This window comes from Pelodiscus sinensis, chromosome 13 (assembly GCF_052426305.1).
Source record: "Pelodiscus sinensis isolate ZL-2025 chromosome 13, ASM5242630v1, whole genome shotgun sequence".
NCBI classification, from domain to species: domain Eukaryota; kingdom Metazoa; phylum Chordata; order Testudines; family Trionychidae; genus Pelodiscus; species Pelodiscus sinensis.
Genome location: NC_143064.1, coordinates 15,630,603 through 15,645,251, shown reverse-complemented (window position 1 = coordinate 15,645,251; position 14,649 = coordinate 15,630,603). Strand labels below are relative to the sequence as shown.

Sequence of the window (14,649 nt, the reverse complement as noted above, 5' to 3'; positions counted from 1 at the left end):
CAAGCCCTGTGAATTTTGGGGAAGAAAGTATTGGCAGCCGAATGCCACGTTTTTCTCTTGCCCCTGCAAGGAGCTGAACTCCGATCTGCCCAACACCCCTAAACCTCCTGGCTGTGAGCTCCAACCTCAGAACCCAGCCCGCATCTGGCCCACGCCCCGGAAATTTGGGAGTCAGGACTGGACTGTGCCGCTCAGCCCCCGCTCAGATGCCCTGGGTATCGCTGCGGGGGTGACACTGCCCTGAATCAGCATCCGCTAGCCACTGCTGTTAGTGGGCTTGGTAGTGGCGCTCCGGCTGCCCCCGGACGCTGCTGGCTCACGGCGAGGGGGGCACTGGTAACCCGCGGGGCTGGCGCGCACAGCCAGGGCTCCCCTCCTGGGGGGGCTCCCCGGCGCGCTGGGCAGGGGAAGCCTTGCGCAGGCGCCAGCGGGCCGCCTCCAGAGCGGCTGCCCCGGGCATGGCCAGGCGAGCTGCGCCGGGGGACGCGGCCGCTGCTGGGCGCAGCCGGCCGGGGAGGAGGCGCCGCGCTCCTGCCTTCTAGGCGCTGGGCAGCGCCGCAGCCGGCACCATGCGCCAGTCCCTGACTCAGCAGCGCTCCAGCGCCGTCCCCCTGCCTGACTCCGCGGGTAAGTGCAGGGCGCGGGGCGGCGGGATTGCAGGCAGCTCCCGGCCGCGGGGAGGGCACGTGCAGCCCCCCAGGGGGGTCCCCGCCTTGCCCGGGCGCTTTGGGGGAAGGCTCGCAGCTCGGCTGCCAGGCGGGTGAATGGCGCAGCGCTCGGCCCCCCGTGTCCACCTGCCAGGCCCCGCTCCTGCCAGGGAGCCGGCTTGGCACCGAGAGGCGCGGGGCCTGCTGCTCCCGCTGCACGTCGCATGGGACGGCGCGAGCAGAGGCAGCAAGTGTCTGTCTCCAAGGGACTAGCCTGGCCGGCCTCGGGGAGCTTGTCAGCTTGCCCCTGGCCCCCTTCTGCAAGGAACGGCTCATTTTGGCTTGCAGGAGTCGGGGCCCCACCCTGCGCCCCTCCTGCCCATGCAGTGCCTCCCAGGCAGGGTTTTCTAGGAAATTCTGCTCCTCGTTAAGAGCAAGTTGAATCCTTCCACTTTCAAGCCTGGTTCTGAAATCCATTCCGCTAAATACCCTTTGCAACGAACACTGTATGGCAGGGCTCTCAAACTCGCTTGACCTTAGGGCCAGTGCCAGTCCTCGGATCCTCCCAGTGGGCCAGCAGGCACCCCTCTGGCAGGGCTTCGGGAGTGTTCACTCTCCCATGTGTCACCCGGACCTGCCTGTTGGCCTGGGCGCTCCCCACATGCGTCCGCTGGCCCTGCCCGCTTCCCCTGGGCACTTGAATCGCCCCAGGAGGCCCAGTGCCACCACCGGGCCCCCACAACAAGCTAGAGAGGCTTCCAGCTGCTAGCTGTGCACTGGCACATCCCTGTGGCCTGGAGAAGGTGTCCCCGCATCCCCCCATACTCAGGTTAGCCTGCAGGGCCCTGGATGGGCTGGGGCTGGCAATAGGGGTTGGGCCTCTCACACCTTCACCACAGCAGCAGGAGCTGCAGGAAAGTGGAGCTACACAGCAGCCTCCTCCACTCTGTGGCCAACTCCCAAGCCAGCCCGCACTGGGGCTGGGGCGCTCTGCTTCCCACTGCTAGCCTGCGAGAGGGCAGTGGAGCAGAGTGGAAGCTGCTGGGTTGCTCCACTTCCCCACAGCTCCTGCTGCCACAATGATGGGGGGGGCAGACCCCTGGTGCCACCCCTTCACCAGACCCCTGGTGCCACCCCTTCACCAGGCTGCATCCCTCATGGGTGGGAGCCTGAAGGAAGGGGTGTGATGCGGGCAGAGCAGGGTGGGAAGAGGTAAGGCAGAGGCTGGACTTGGGGAGAAGAGTACGGACACTCTGCCTTCCATCTCCAGCAGTGACTCACGTGCCAGCAGGCTGAATTGTGGAACTGCTTGGGCTGCAGATGGCCTGTGGGCCATGAGTTTGAGACCCCTGCTATATGGTTAAGTAGCTTCCTGTTTGCAATTCAAGCAGCATATGTCAGGAAATACTGGAGAATTCACAGTCTCTCTCCAAAAACTTTGTCTCTTATCCTCCTAATTCTGTAAGGAGCAGGAAGCTAATGTGTTTTTCAGCCTTTTTATGTATTGTGAATGCCACCTGCTCTTGTTTATGCGTTAATAAAGCACTAATTCTGGGTCAGGTTGTGCAGTTGTGGGGAATGCTGTAGACTTGTTCTTGGGAATCACTGAACGCATAAGCACTGTTTCTTGCTAGGCGGTTTGAAATAGGGATGTTAAATATTGGTTAACTGAATAGTTGATTATCGGTTACTCAAGTATTCGATAGTCCCTGGGGATGGGGCCAGCAGCCAGTGCACCCTGGCCCCACTGCCAAGGAGCCCCCTGCCATTCCGTGCTGCTGCCTCTGTATTGGACGCAATAGCAGGGGGTGCCAGGCAGGAGCTGCTGGTCTGTGAGAGGAGCCAGTTTAAAAAACAGCCCCCTTGTGGACCGGCTGCCTGTTGCTCCATGCTGCTGCCTCTGATACAGAGGCAGCAGTGCAGGCTGGCAGGTGGTGGGTCTGAGCTCCCTGACCGGATACAAGCTGAAACTGAGCTGGGCTACCTGCCTGGCTCATAATACACTTTAAATGCAGAGCCGCAGCAGGGGTAGATCCTGAACGTGGCATAAGCCAGGACTGAGCCAGGCTGTCTGCCCACCCAGCTCCTAATACACTTTGGCTACGTCTACATTGGCATGATCTTGCACAAATACTCTTTAATGCAAGAGTTCTTGCGTTAAAGTATTTGCACAAGAGCGCGTCTACACTGGCATGTGCCTTTGCTCAAGAGATGTGCTTTTGCGCAAGAGCATCCATGCCAGTGTAGATGCTCTCTTGTGCAAGAAAGCTCCGATGGCCATTTTAACCATCGGGCTTTCTTGCGCAAGAAATTCATGTTGCCTGTCTACACTGCCTCTTGCGCAAGAACAGTTGTGCAAGGGGGCTTATTCCTGAGCGGGAGCATCATAGTTCTTGCGCAAGAAGCACTGATTCCATACATTAGAACGTCAGTGTTCTTGCACAAGAACTCCCCACCAGTGTAGACAGGCAGCATGTTTTTGCGCAAAAGTGGCCGCTTTGGCGCAAGATCGCACCAATGTAGACACAGCCTTTAAATGCAGAGCTGCAGCAGGGGAAGGTCCCAGACCTGGTGCAAGCCAGCACTGAGACAGGCTGCTGGCCAGCCTGCTAAAAAATTTACCAGCGGGGAGGATGCATGTAGTCTGTAGCATTAACCTATAAGCTTTTGCTTATCAGTTAACTGATTACACTATTACATCCCTAGTTTGAAAGGGTGTTGACAGTGGAGTCACAGATGACTACAGTGTCTTAGAACAATAAAAGTAGCTTGGGCTTGAGCTATTGGGAGCCTGAGACAGATAATAACTCTATCTTAAGATGGCATACCCTTCCTTTTTCCAGTGAGCTAGCCCGCATTAGACATCCTGCTTATCCTACTTATCAGTTTTGGCCATATGCATTCATGGTGCTCTTTAGCTATTTTGAAAGATATTTTCTGACCAATTTAATTTATCCTTCTGAGAACCATTACAAATAAATATCTATTTCATGCCTCTTACTCATTTTAGAGGAAGATAGGCTTTAATGCAATGATCACAGATCCAAATACGTTCAATTAAATAATTGCACAAAACCAGTATTTCAATTCTAAATAATGGAAATGATTGCTAAGAGGCATAATGGCCAAGGAATAAGTATTAAATGTGTGCTCGTTATGTGCTATCCTTTCCACTTCTGATGATCATTTTATTTTTTAGTCCACGGCCTAATAATATACCCATGATCAGGGCTCGACAAATAATGTAATCTACTCACCCGTGGCGAGTAGATTACACCCCGGAAGAGCCAGCGCAGAGCGCAGAACTGTGCAGCTGGCGAGTGGGGTTCACCGCTGCTTGGCAAGCCCTGCCCATGATAATACCCTAAACTTTTAAAAGTGACATAAAAAACTGGTGTGTTTGTTGTTTTCCAGAGGGCATATTCTACAAAGTTGTGACTAATAGGACACTTCTGAGGTTCAAAATGAATGATCTTTTTGAAAGTCAGACACATTTTAAATATGTTGGCAAAACATACAACACAAACAACCCACACTAATTCCTAACTCTTCCTTTCTTCTTCCCAAAACAATTAATCAGGCCTACCCAATCCACTTCTATGCTAGTCTATAGCTAAAACACTTTAAGTGTATATTCCAACTAGGGATGTTAGCATATCGTCATCTAAACGATTAACCGATAAGCCTAGGCTTATCGGTTAATCCTAACAATTACATGCACACACATTCCTGCTGCCTCTGTAGGAGAAACGAGGGTGCGGGAGGGGTGGGAACTAATGCCCATGGGAAGTAGGATTGCCAGGTCTCCGGTTTAGAACCAGACAATCTAATATTTGAGCTTTCTGTTCGGGAAACAAATTGAGAAAATATAAATGTCCAGTATTTTCTAAATAAGATGTAATGTAGATTGTGATGTAATGTCAAGTGTGTCCGGTATTTTTGTTGAAACCATCTGGCAACCCTAGTGAGAAGCCAGATTAAAAGCTGACTCCCCATGAGCACCGGATCCCACAGAACCACTTGCCTCCCCCCACCCATGCAGCTGCCTCTGATAGAGAGGCAGCAGCGTTGAGGGTGAGGGGAGGTCAGGCGGGAGCCAATATGTGTAGGGAGCTAGCTTTTAAGCCAGCTCGCCACATGTGCTGGCTCCATGGAGCCATCTCCCCTCCCTTGCTGCCTCCCACAGAGGCAGCGTGGGGGAGGAGAGGCTCTCCTTGCAGATGCTCTGCCTGTCACCCCATGCTGCTGCATCCTGTGTCAGAGACTGCAGTGCAATGTGGCAGGTGGCTCCCTAGGAGTGGGACTGGATCCAGGAGTGGACTGGCTGCCAGCCCGTCCCTGGAGAGTATTTAAGTAACCGTGTCACTGATACATTTTTTTGCAGCTACATGATTACTAAAATAAAAGTTATCGAACATCCCTAATTCAAACTAATTTGCTTATTAGCCATTGATTAAAGTTGGTTAATACAGCAACTCGGTATCTCACAAAATTCAGGGATAATTTAAATTATTCTTTATTAAGAGGTGATGACTTTTTTTTTTTAACTTTTCTTTCCAGAAGTTTTGCCCATTTGGCTAAGTTAAACCTGTAAGTCTTTGAGAATTTAAGGCATCCATCTGGAATGTACATTTATAAAAGCAATCAAATTGGGATTTAATAAATATACAAACAAATGGAGTATTAGGGAAAGCTACATTTTAGAATTTGTCAGGCAGTAAATACAAAGCAAATGTTCTCACTAAGACTCAACAGATTGTAAATGCTTTAGCAGCACGTATTTTGCGTTAACTTATTTGGCACATTTAGCAAAATACAAAATAGAAAAATATTAGCCACCTATACACATGCACACTGATTCATTCTGTAACATACAAAGAATTCAGGGCTTGGTGATAAGAGATCTGGCCTGAATTTTAGGAGCAGCTTTGATAATCTTCAGTGGCTTTAGGAAAAGCTGTTTAAAAAAAATTGAACAAATTTATACCTGTTTTTTGTTAGTTAGCGTTAGCCTGGATAAGCACTTGTGCTAGACATGATCTCGCTGGTCTCATGCTGTTCTCTCATGAGGTGTCACTTTCCAGAGTTTTCACCAATTTTTCAAGTCATTTTTCCCCCACAGGGTATCAGAATTAGTAAATGAATCACTAATGTTAACAAAAAGTAGAGTCTTCAGGGGGTAGCCGAGTTAGTCTGTACAGAAAAAACAACAAATGGTCTGGTAGCACTTTATAGACCAACAAAACATGTAGATGGTATCATGAGCTTAGAAGTGGGCTGTGCCCACAAAATCTCATGATGCCATCTACACGTTTTGTTAGTCTATTAAAGTGCTACCAGACTATTTGTTGTTTTTTAAAAAATAGTGTGTCAACCCCGGAGCAGAACACACCCTCTTACCACATTAACAAATTGTATTTGTTCTGAAATGCACACTAGGCGGAAACTTTTCCATAGTGGATTACATTTTCAGACTGTGCTTAAAAAAGATTAAAGGACTTTGCTGAATTGATGACTCAGGGTTGTGTGCATTAGGGATGTGAAAGGTTAACTGGTTAACCAGTAAGCATCACCCTTAACAGGTGATGCTTATCTGTTCCGGGTTAACCCATGGGGGCTGAAGCAGCTCCCTGTCCATCATGGTCGGGAGACTGCTCCAGCCCCATGGGACCTGCTACAGACAGGGGCTGCTCTGGGTATCTGAAGCAGCCACTGTCCATGAGGGCCTGGGTGCGTCTCAGGCAGGGCCTGCTCCAGGCATCCAGAGCAGCCCCTGCCTGTGGCGATGGGGTGGGGGAGCATATGCTCTGGAATGCCCCCCCCCCCCAACTGATTAACTGGTTAAACGTGAAGTATCAGTGGGAGGAACGGTGAGACTGCAGGAAAAGAAGCTGGCAATTGGTATGCAGAGGTAAGGGCAAAATGTTTGTAGTTGGCTGGCTGCAGCTAACCTTAATTCAGTCAGCCTGCATCAGGAATATTACTGGTATTATTCCTTGATCCTGCAGCCCTTACTCATATGAGTAAACCTTATGTAAATATGGTGTTCCAATTAAATCAGTCGGAGTCGGAATACTTGCACAAGTAGGTTACAAAGATTGCGATCCCTGTGCTTGTATGTGGTGCAGCAATATCCTATTATGCCACGGGATATGGATCAGGCTGCCATGGTGTCACTGTGTGAAGGGAACCTTAAAGCGTTTCTTTAATATGCAGTGAAATGCAATGTACAGGTCAGTGACCATTTGAGAGACTTTTGCTTAATGGAGGTGGCCTAAGGCCTTCTTAAGGGGTTGTCTACAAACGCAAGGTGTTTCCACTGTGTTGGTAGAGTTAAAGCAATACAATCCCTCTAAGGCAAATTGCATGCACCCATTATAAAGGAATTTTATACTGGTACTCCTATATGGGAAGGAGAATAAGTTGTACTTTATAAGGCACTTTTATATTGATAAAACTGCATCCATACTAGGGGCTGTACAAACATTTAGCAAACTAATCACACCCCAATCAACATCATTATATAGATACAAAATCTGTGGGTAAACCAGAAAGAAAAGCAAATTGGGATTACAGCTGGCATGGCCTTGAGACCGAAGGATCTGTTTGCTGTACACGTTTTACTGTATTTAATGGGGAGTCAGGAAGTCTGCGGGATCACTTCTCTCCTCTGTGCCCTGTGTTGGGAGCTTTGAGTGTGGGATCTTCCTCTGTGGGGCTGGTCCTTTCTTCTTTTTTCATCATTAGTTGTTCCTCTTTGCCAGTAGGGATGTTAGCGTGTAATTGAATAGTTGTGTAACCGCATCAAATTTTAGCAGTTATACGACTATTCGATAGTCCCTGGGGGTGGGCCAGCAGCCAGTGTGCTCCCAGCCTCGCTATCGGGACATCCCCTGCTACTCCGTGCTGCTGCTGCCTTTCTATCAGAGGGTGTTGTGAGTACAGGCAGTCCCCAAGTTAGGCGGATCCAACTTATGTCGGATCCGCAGTCACGAACGAGGCTTTTCTCGCCCCAGAGGACTGGAGCGGCGGGACGCCCAGATGCGCTGCAGTCCCGCCGCCCCCGTCCTCTAGGGCAAGAAAAGCTGCTCCACGTTTCCCTGGTCTGCTGGGGGGGAACCCCCCCCCCCCCAGCAGACCAGGGAGATGCGGAGCAGAGACGCGGAGCACGCCCACAGCGGGACAGCCCGGGCGCGCCTGGGCTGTCCCGCTGCGGGCGTGCTCCTCGGCTTTGCTCCCCGTCTCCCTGGTCAGCAGACCAGGGAGACGGAGCAAAGCCGTGGAGGACGCGGGCGGTCCTGCCACCCGCGTCTCCCTGGTCTGCTGGGGGGGGAGGGTGCAGCTAGTGCCCCCCCCCCCAGCAGACCAGGCTTTTCTTGCCTATGCCTGGGGTAGAGCAGCTGGGGCGCTGCTGGGTTGGTCCCGCCGTGCCGCTCCTCGGCGCTACTGTACCAACCCGGCAGCACCCCAGCTGCTCTGCCCCAGGCGTCCCCAAGTCAGCCGCTGCTGAAACTGACCAGCGCTGACTACAGGAAGCCCGAGGCAGAGTTGCTCTGCCCGGGGCTTCCTGGAATCAGCCGCTGATCAGTTTCAGCAGCAGCTGACTTGTTTCTTAAGTTGAATCCGTATGTAAGTCAGAACTGGTGTCCAGATTCAGCCGCTGTTGAAACTGATCAGTTTCAGCAGCGGCTGACGCCAGTTCCGACTTACATACAGATTCAACTTAAGAACAAACCTATAGTCCCTATCTTGTACGTAACCCGGGGACTGCCTGTAGTCGACAAGATTAACCAGTAAACCCTGGCTTATCAGTTACTTGTGTAGTCCTCTGAACAATTACATCCCTATGTGCTAGCTCTTGATAATGTCGGATGCAGACTCACAATGCAGATAGCCAGGAAGGGGAGCTTTTGGAAATATATTATACTGCCATTTGAATACTTGCACTCGGGTTTACATAATTTATAAAATTTAATCAGAAAGATTGATCATCAAAGTGTTTTAAACTTTGCAAAATATATATTGAATAAACAGTGTTTAGACATCACAACTGGCTTTTCTACTGGCTAATGGAATCATTACTTTGTATTTACACTCTTTCAGGCAACCTATACATACTTAAGCTTATTTTTTAAAATTCAAGTTCAGAATCTAAGTGTGCATTGGCAGTTTTATGTAACTTTTAATAATTCACAAATAGCATCTAAAATACCTGTAGCTTAGTTATAGTTTAATATTTATGCCATGGGATGAGGAAAAATGGTTGTTATTAATGCTCATTTACGTAGAAAATTGTGGATATCTGTATTTATCATCATGTGATAGGATCACCTTTAAAAGTGGATGGTAGCTGTTTAAGTTAACAGCAAATAGATTAAATAAATATTTATTTAATACATATACAAGTCATAAAATAATATTTCTTGTTAGTTTCATTGTCTCAAAATTAGGGGCTAGGTCTGGTATAAATCAACATAAATTCATGGAAAGCAAATGAACTATGAAGATTTACACCAGCTGATATCCATTGCTATATATGCCAACAGTGATAGATATAACTTAATTCCTTCCAGATCTACAGTGGTTTATATATTCACTTGAAGCGAGAAATGGCCAACAGAAATAAAAAAGAGCTGGATATGAAATTGTCAGAGAGAAAATAAAGCATTGTCAGCATGTGATGGTGGGTGGGGAACTTTGGGAATGGTTGCTGTCCCCAGATGGAATTAGCGAATTCTATTATGTATGTGTGTTTTAGGGTCATTCAATAGAAGAAAAAGAAATTCCCTCTACGTAACTGTGACTCTCCTCATTGTGTCAGTATTAATTCTTACGGTGGGCCTAGCTGCTACAACAAGAACCCAAAATGTGACTGTTGGAGGTTATTACCCTGGGGTTATTGTAAGTATAGAACTCGTAGGTAGGTCTAGAAAACTTATTGCCTACAAAGTCGTTTGTGTTGCTGCAAATGTTATAAAAGTACAGCCCTCTGCTAAACACTAACATCTTCTCAGCTACTTTATTGCCATGTATGATGTCTTATTATTTTACACATCCCACCTCATGTCCACGTGAAAAGCCCATCCAGTCAAATTGCGGTCTTCTCCAATCTAGGGTTGGGCCATAATAATACTTTGATCTACACAGCTTGTGATTCTCCAGATAAATGTGATTTTTTTGGGGCTGACATAGGGTTTGTTGTAAACTGTTTTTAATTTGCATAAATCCAGTTCATCCAGTGCAGGGCAAAAAAGAGAAACAAAAAACCATTGGGAAATTAAGGCCCATAATATTTACACACATAAGCACAATGGGATAAATCGTGCATTCAAGGGTGTTTACAGAGTCACGTCCACAGATTGGGAAAAAAAACTTGGAAAAGTTGAAGAAGAGGGGGAAAAATTAGTGCTAGATATCTTTGTTTTACAAGGACAAGTGTTTGATCCATGTCAAAACTGTTAATATGCCCATTTTTATTTCAAAATGAAAAGGGGAAAATAAGATCCTCTCATAGAAAGATGTTTATCTTCCTGAAAGTGATTCATTCAGTGAAAAAATTATTTAGTGCTAGGAATATGATTGTGGAGCCTAAACACCTGGAAGTTCACTGGTTTGAATCCAATCCTGATTACAGACATTTGAAGGTTACCTTTTTACAATGATGAGTGGTGTTAATCTCAAAGTTTGTACCTCCATCGAAGAAGTGTCTCCACCACCCAAAAATACCCTTAACTCTTCCCATTGTCACCAAGATTCTTGATGGTACTAGTTTAATTAACTACTCTGCATAGCAGGCTGGAGCAGCCTGGCTATTCAAATGGCACCTCTACCACAAATGCTCCCTGCCTGTTAGTTTGTTAACTGTATAGATGAAAATGGTTGGTGGGTGAGCTCACATACCTATCTGTACACATCAACATTGCAAATGCTGCTGCTGGGTTACCAGTCCATACTTAAAATAGCCAGTGTTTCACAACACTCTGGGGCTTCTTTTCTTTTTTCTTTTTTTTTTTCTTGTGTTAAAAGACTGCTGGAAGGAGAGCACATGCTGGGAAGAGAGAGACTTCCCAAAGGATCTAGCTTCCAGAGCTCCAGAGGAATGAATGGCTTGGTTCTGACACACGTTTGAATTGCAATAGAACGTGCGGAAGTGCAGATCATCCAATGGTCCTGTTACCATTGCTGCCAAGTTTGTGTATTTTTTGGCGGTGGCCAGAAAAAATAGGAGGGAAAAGCTCTAGACCCTGCGCTTTGAGGGTCCACTCCCCACCACTACCCCTACGCCAAGGGCAGCAGCTGCCGATCCTATGCTGGGCTGTGAGTCATCCGCCAACCCCACTCCCTGTATGCAAGGCTGCTGACTCCCAGCAGTGGGGCATGAGTGGGGGGCTGCTCTCGGGTAGCAGTTCATCATTACCTAGTAAGCGTTACCCTTTAAGGGTGATGCCTGCTAGGGATGTTAGATACTGTGTAATTGAAAAGTCGTGTAACCGCATGAAAACTTAGTGGTTACGTGACTATCTGCTAGTCCCCAGGGGGCAGGGCTGGCAGCCTGTGGGCTCCCTGCCCTACTCCTGGGGAGCTCCCTGCCACTCCACGCAGCTGCCTCTCTATCAGAGGAAGCAGCGCAGGGGGGAGCTGGTCCGCGAGAGAAGCCTTTTTAAAAACCAGCTCCCTGCGCAGTCTGGCTGCCTGCATGCTGCCACTTCTTATATAGAGGAAGCAGTGGGGGGGTGGGAGCAGCCCCTGTCTATGGGGGTCTGAGCTCCCTGCGGATAGGGGTTGCTGCTGTGCAGCAGCCTCTGTCTGCAGAGGATCCAGGCTTGCTGCTGAGAGAGGCTGCTTTGAGGGATGCAGAACAGCCCCTGTGGGGGGCTCGGGCCTGCTGCAGACAGAGGCTGCTTCATGGCAGCCTCCTCTGTCCCCCCGCCCCGCCCCGCCACGTGCAGGGGGGGCAGGCGGCACTGGAGAGCTGGTCCTGGGGGGAACTGGCTTTTAAGCCAGCTCCCCTCGGCATCGGCTCCTGCCTCCCCTCCCCCCCGTAGGAGGCAGCAAGGGGAGGCAGGCAGGTCCGCGGGAGCTGTTATTCGTTGGGAGCTGGCTGGAAAGCCACTGCCCACATACATTGGCTCCAGCCGGCCCCCCTCTCCTTCTGCGCTGCTGACTCTATCAGAGGCAGCAGGGAGGGGGCAGGTGGATCTGGGGTTTGTGGGGAGCCAGGTTTTAAGCCAGTTCCTTATGGGGACTGACTCCCACTCCCCCCTCCCTAGCTGCCCCTGATACAGAGGCAGCAAGCAAGGTCGGGGGAAATGCCCAGGCTTATCAGTTAATTGTGTAGTCGTCTACACTATGACATCCCTAATGCCTGCTAGATAACCGGTTAACTGGTTACTCATTCACATAGTCCAGGGCAGACTGGAGGATTAGTGGGGGATCGGTCACCATTAGTAGTGAATGACCCCATCCCTGCCTGCCCCACTCTGCTCTTTCCTGCTGACTCTTGGTGTCATTTGGCAGGGCAGGGGGGCAAAAGCCAGAAAGAGGCAGGACAGGTGTTTGAGGGAAGGGTGGATTGGGGATGGAGAGAAGGCAGAACTGTGCTGGAAAGAAGTGTGGTACAGATGGAGCAGGCTGGAAAGAGGCAGGGAGGGGTGAGCTGGGCCTGGGTTGTTTGCTGCTGGTGATGCCACACTAATCCCCCAGGCTACCCTGACCCCTGCTTCTCCCTGAAATGCAGAGCCCCGCAAAGCACCAGGCTCAGGGCAGTTACACCAGACTGTCTTATAGATGGGATGGCTTATAAGCCCAAACATTGGTGATATTCCTAAATACTGGTGGAGCATACACACCATGGGCTCACGTGACTTGCCACCTATGCCTCTTAGGGCATAAAGGGAAAACCCTAAACCACTGAGTTAACAATTATATTTTTTTCTTAAAACAGGTGAGTTTGTGGCGGTCTGAATATTTTTTCATAAAACTCTCATATGCTCTTAGTCCCTTGATTTCCCGGGGTGATCTGTGCAAAGATCAAAGGTAGAATTGTCTCTGTAGGAAGTCATCGTTAAACAGAGACATACTAATAATACTTAGCACTTTTCCTCCAATAACTGCAAAGTGCTTATAGACAATAAGTAAGATCCGCTTTATAGATTACCAACTGAAGCATAAAGAAATTAAGTGATTTGCCTTTGGACATGCAGCAAATTTTGCAACAGTTCTTCGGTGGAACCCAGGTATCCTGAATGCAATTTCTTGTTTAAAAGAAAACTGCTCGTTTATGTGCCATATCTCTCCTGCTTTGCTAATTTGTGTGGAATCCTACGTTTTCTCTGAAATTTGTAATAATAGATTTCACTTTATTCTATAGTTTTCTTGTGTCAACAGTATTTTTAGTAACTGCTTTGCTTAGTACTCATTTATTTCCTTCCTGTATTTTGTCTGTTCTGTGCAAACACAATTTACAAAGGGGGCTGGTGAAGAACTGTGTACGTTGATAGTTGTCTGAATCAAATGATTGTTTTCTTGGGCTTTTGTTCTTCTTGTGGGAATTTCAGTAAAAATATTTCTGGTGTTGCTGGTTATTTTTTTACAGCTCAAATGGGAAATAGCAGAACCCTAGAGTGAGGTCCTCAGTCAATGTATGTTGACAAAGTTCCATTGACTTCCATGCCCATTTACACAGGCGGATGACCTGGTCTTGGAGATATAAGTAACACAGTCCACAGTCGTGCTGTAGTGTGGGGTGTCTAAACTTTGTGACGCTGAGGGATATGTTGGTTATTTGTTGGGTATGCTTAATTTGTGCATTCAAGGGAGGAAGTGCGGCCTAGTAGATAGAGCACTGGATTGGGTCTCAGCAAAGCTGGATTCTGTTCCCAGCTCTATCGCTTACCTGCTTAGTGTCTTTGGGCAAGACACAGCCGCACGATTGGGATGATGAGCTGTGGCTGCAGAACTTCTGGATTCGAGAGGCCACATACCTGGATCTGTGTGCCACGCTCACCCCAGTCCTCCAGCACAGGAGCACCAGAATGAGAGCTGCCCTGAGTTAAGAAGTGACTGACAGTCACTTGGTGGTGCTGGATTGCTACCAGCCCGTGGGAAGTTGGTTTGGAGTTGTAAAATCCACAGTGGAGGCTGCTGCCATGCGAGCATGTGGGGCCATTAAAGTGCAGGACGTAATGGATGGATTTGCAGCAATGGGATTCCCAAACTGTAGCAGGGCAGTAGGGAGATGTGTGCCATTCGTGTTGGCACCTTGCCATCAACAGAAAGGGCTACATGTCTGCGCTTAGGCAAGGGTTAGTGGATCACCGGGATGCTTCAGAAACATCCACGTGGGCTGCTCAGGGAAGATACTCACGTCTTTAAGAGCACAGGACTGTTCAGAAAGCTGTGAGCAGGGACATTCTTTCCCAAGCAGTGGATTACCATTGGCAGGCTCGACAAACCACTGTTTCTACTCGCCTCTGGCGAGTGGATTTCAGCTGGTCGCTCCGGGTGCCCCATTCACCGGCACTGCGCGCATGCACGGCGCTGGAGAGTAGCTCTCACCCCAGTTTGTCGAGCCCTGACCATCGGGGATGCTGAAATGCCATTAGTGATCCTGAGGACCCCTCTTTACTCTCTTGGCACGTGAAGCCGTACACTGGCCCCCTCAACAGCACCGAGGAAAGATTTGTCCACGGGTTCAGTTGGCCCAGAATGACAGCTGAATGTGTGATTGGCAGACTGAAGGGTCTCCAGGCTTGTGTACTGACCAGACTGGATCTCAGTGAGAAAAATATCCCAATTGTTATAGCTCCATGTTGTGTCCCGCCCAGTATCTGGGAGGCAGAGTGGTAGAAGATGCCATCAGGGTGGAAGGCCAAGGTAGAGCAGCTGTCTGCTGAGTTCACACAGCAGAGTTATTAGAAGAGCTTAACATGGAGCTATGTGGTTGAGGAGGCCTCGAAAGAGTATTTTGAGTCAGCTGCAGTAATGTGGGGTGGTAAATTGG

The 14,649-nt window shown here is 49.0% G+C and overlaps 1 protein-coding gene across 2 annotated transcripts in view; it reads left to right on the top strand.

Moving 5' to 3' along the window:
* Positions 1-416: 416 nt before the first annotated feature.
* The window catches only part of TMEM255A (transmembrane protein 255A), a 57,044-nt gene continuing 42,811 nt past the window's right edge, over positions 417-14,649 (top strand). The window contains exons 1-2 of one of the 2 annotated variants that reach the window (XM_075940993.2): positions 417-627; positions 9,406-9,548. In XM_075940993.2, the coding sequence (XP_075797108.1) occupies positions 570-627; positions 9,406-9,548 (201 nt within the window). In that variant the 5' untranslated portion in view covers positions 417-569. The remainder of the gene's footprint in view (positions 628-9,405; positions 9,549-14,649) is intronic. The other variant, XM_075940992.2, reaches the window with a different exon arrangement.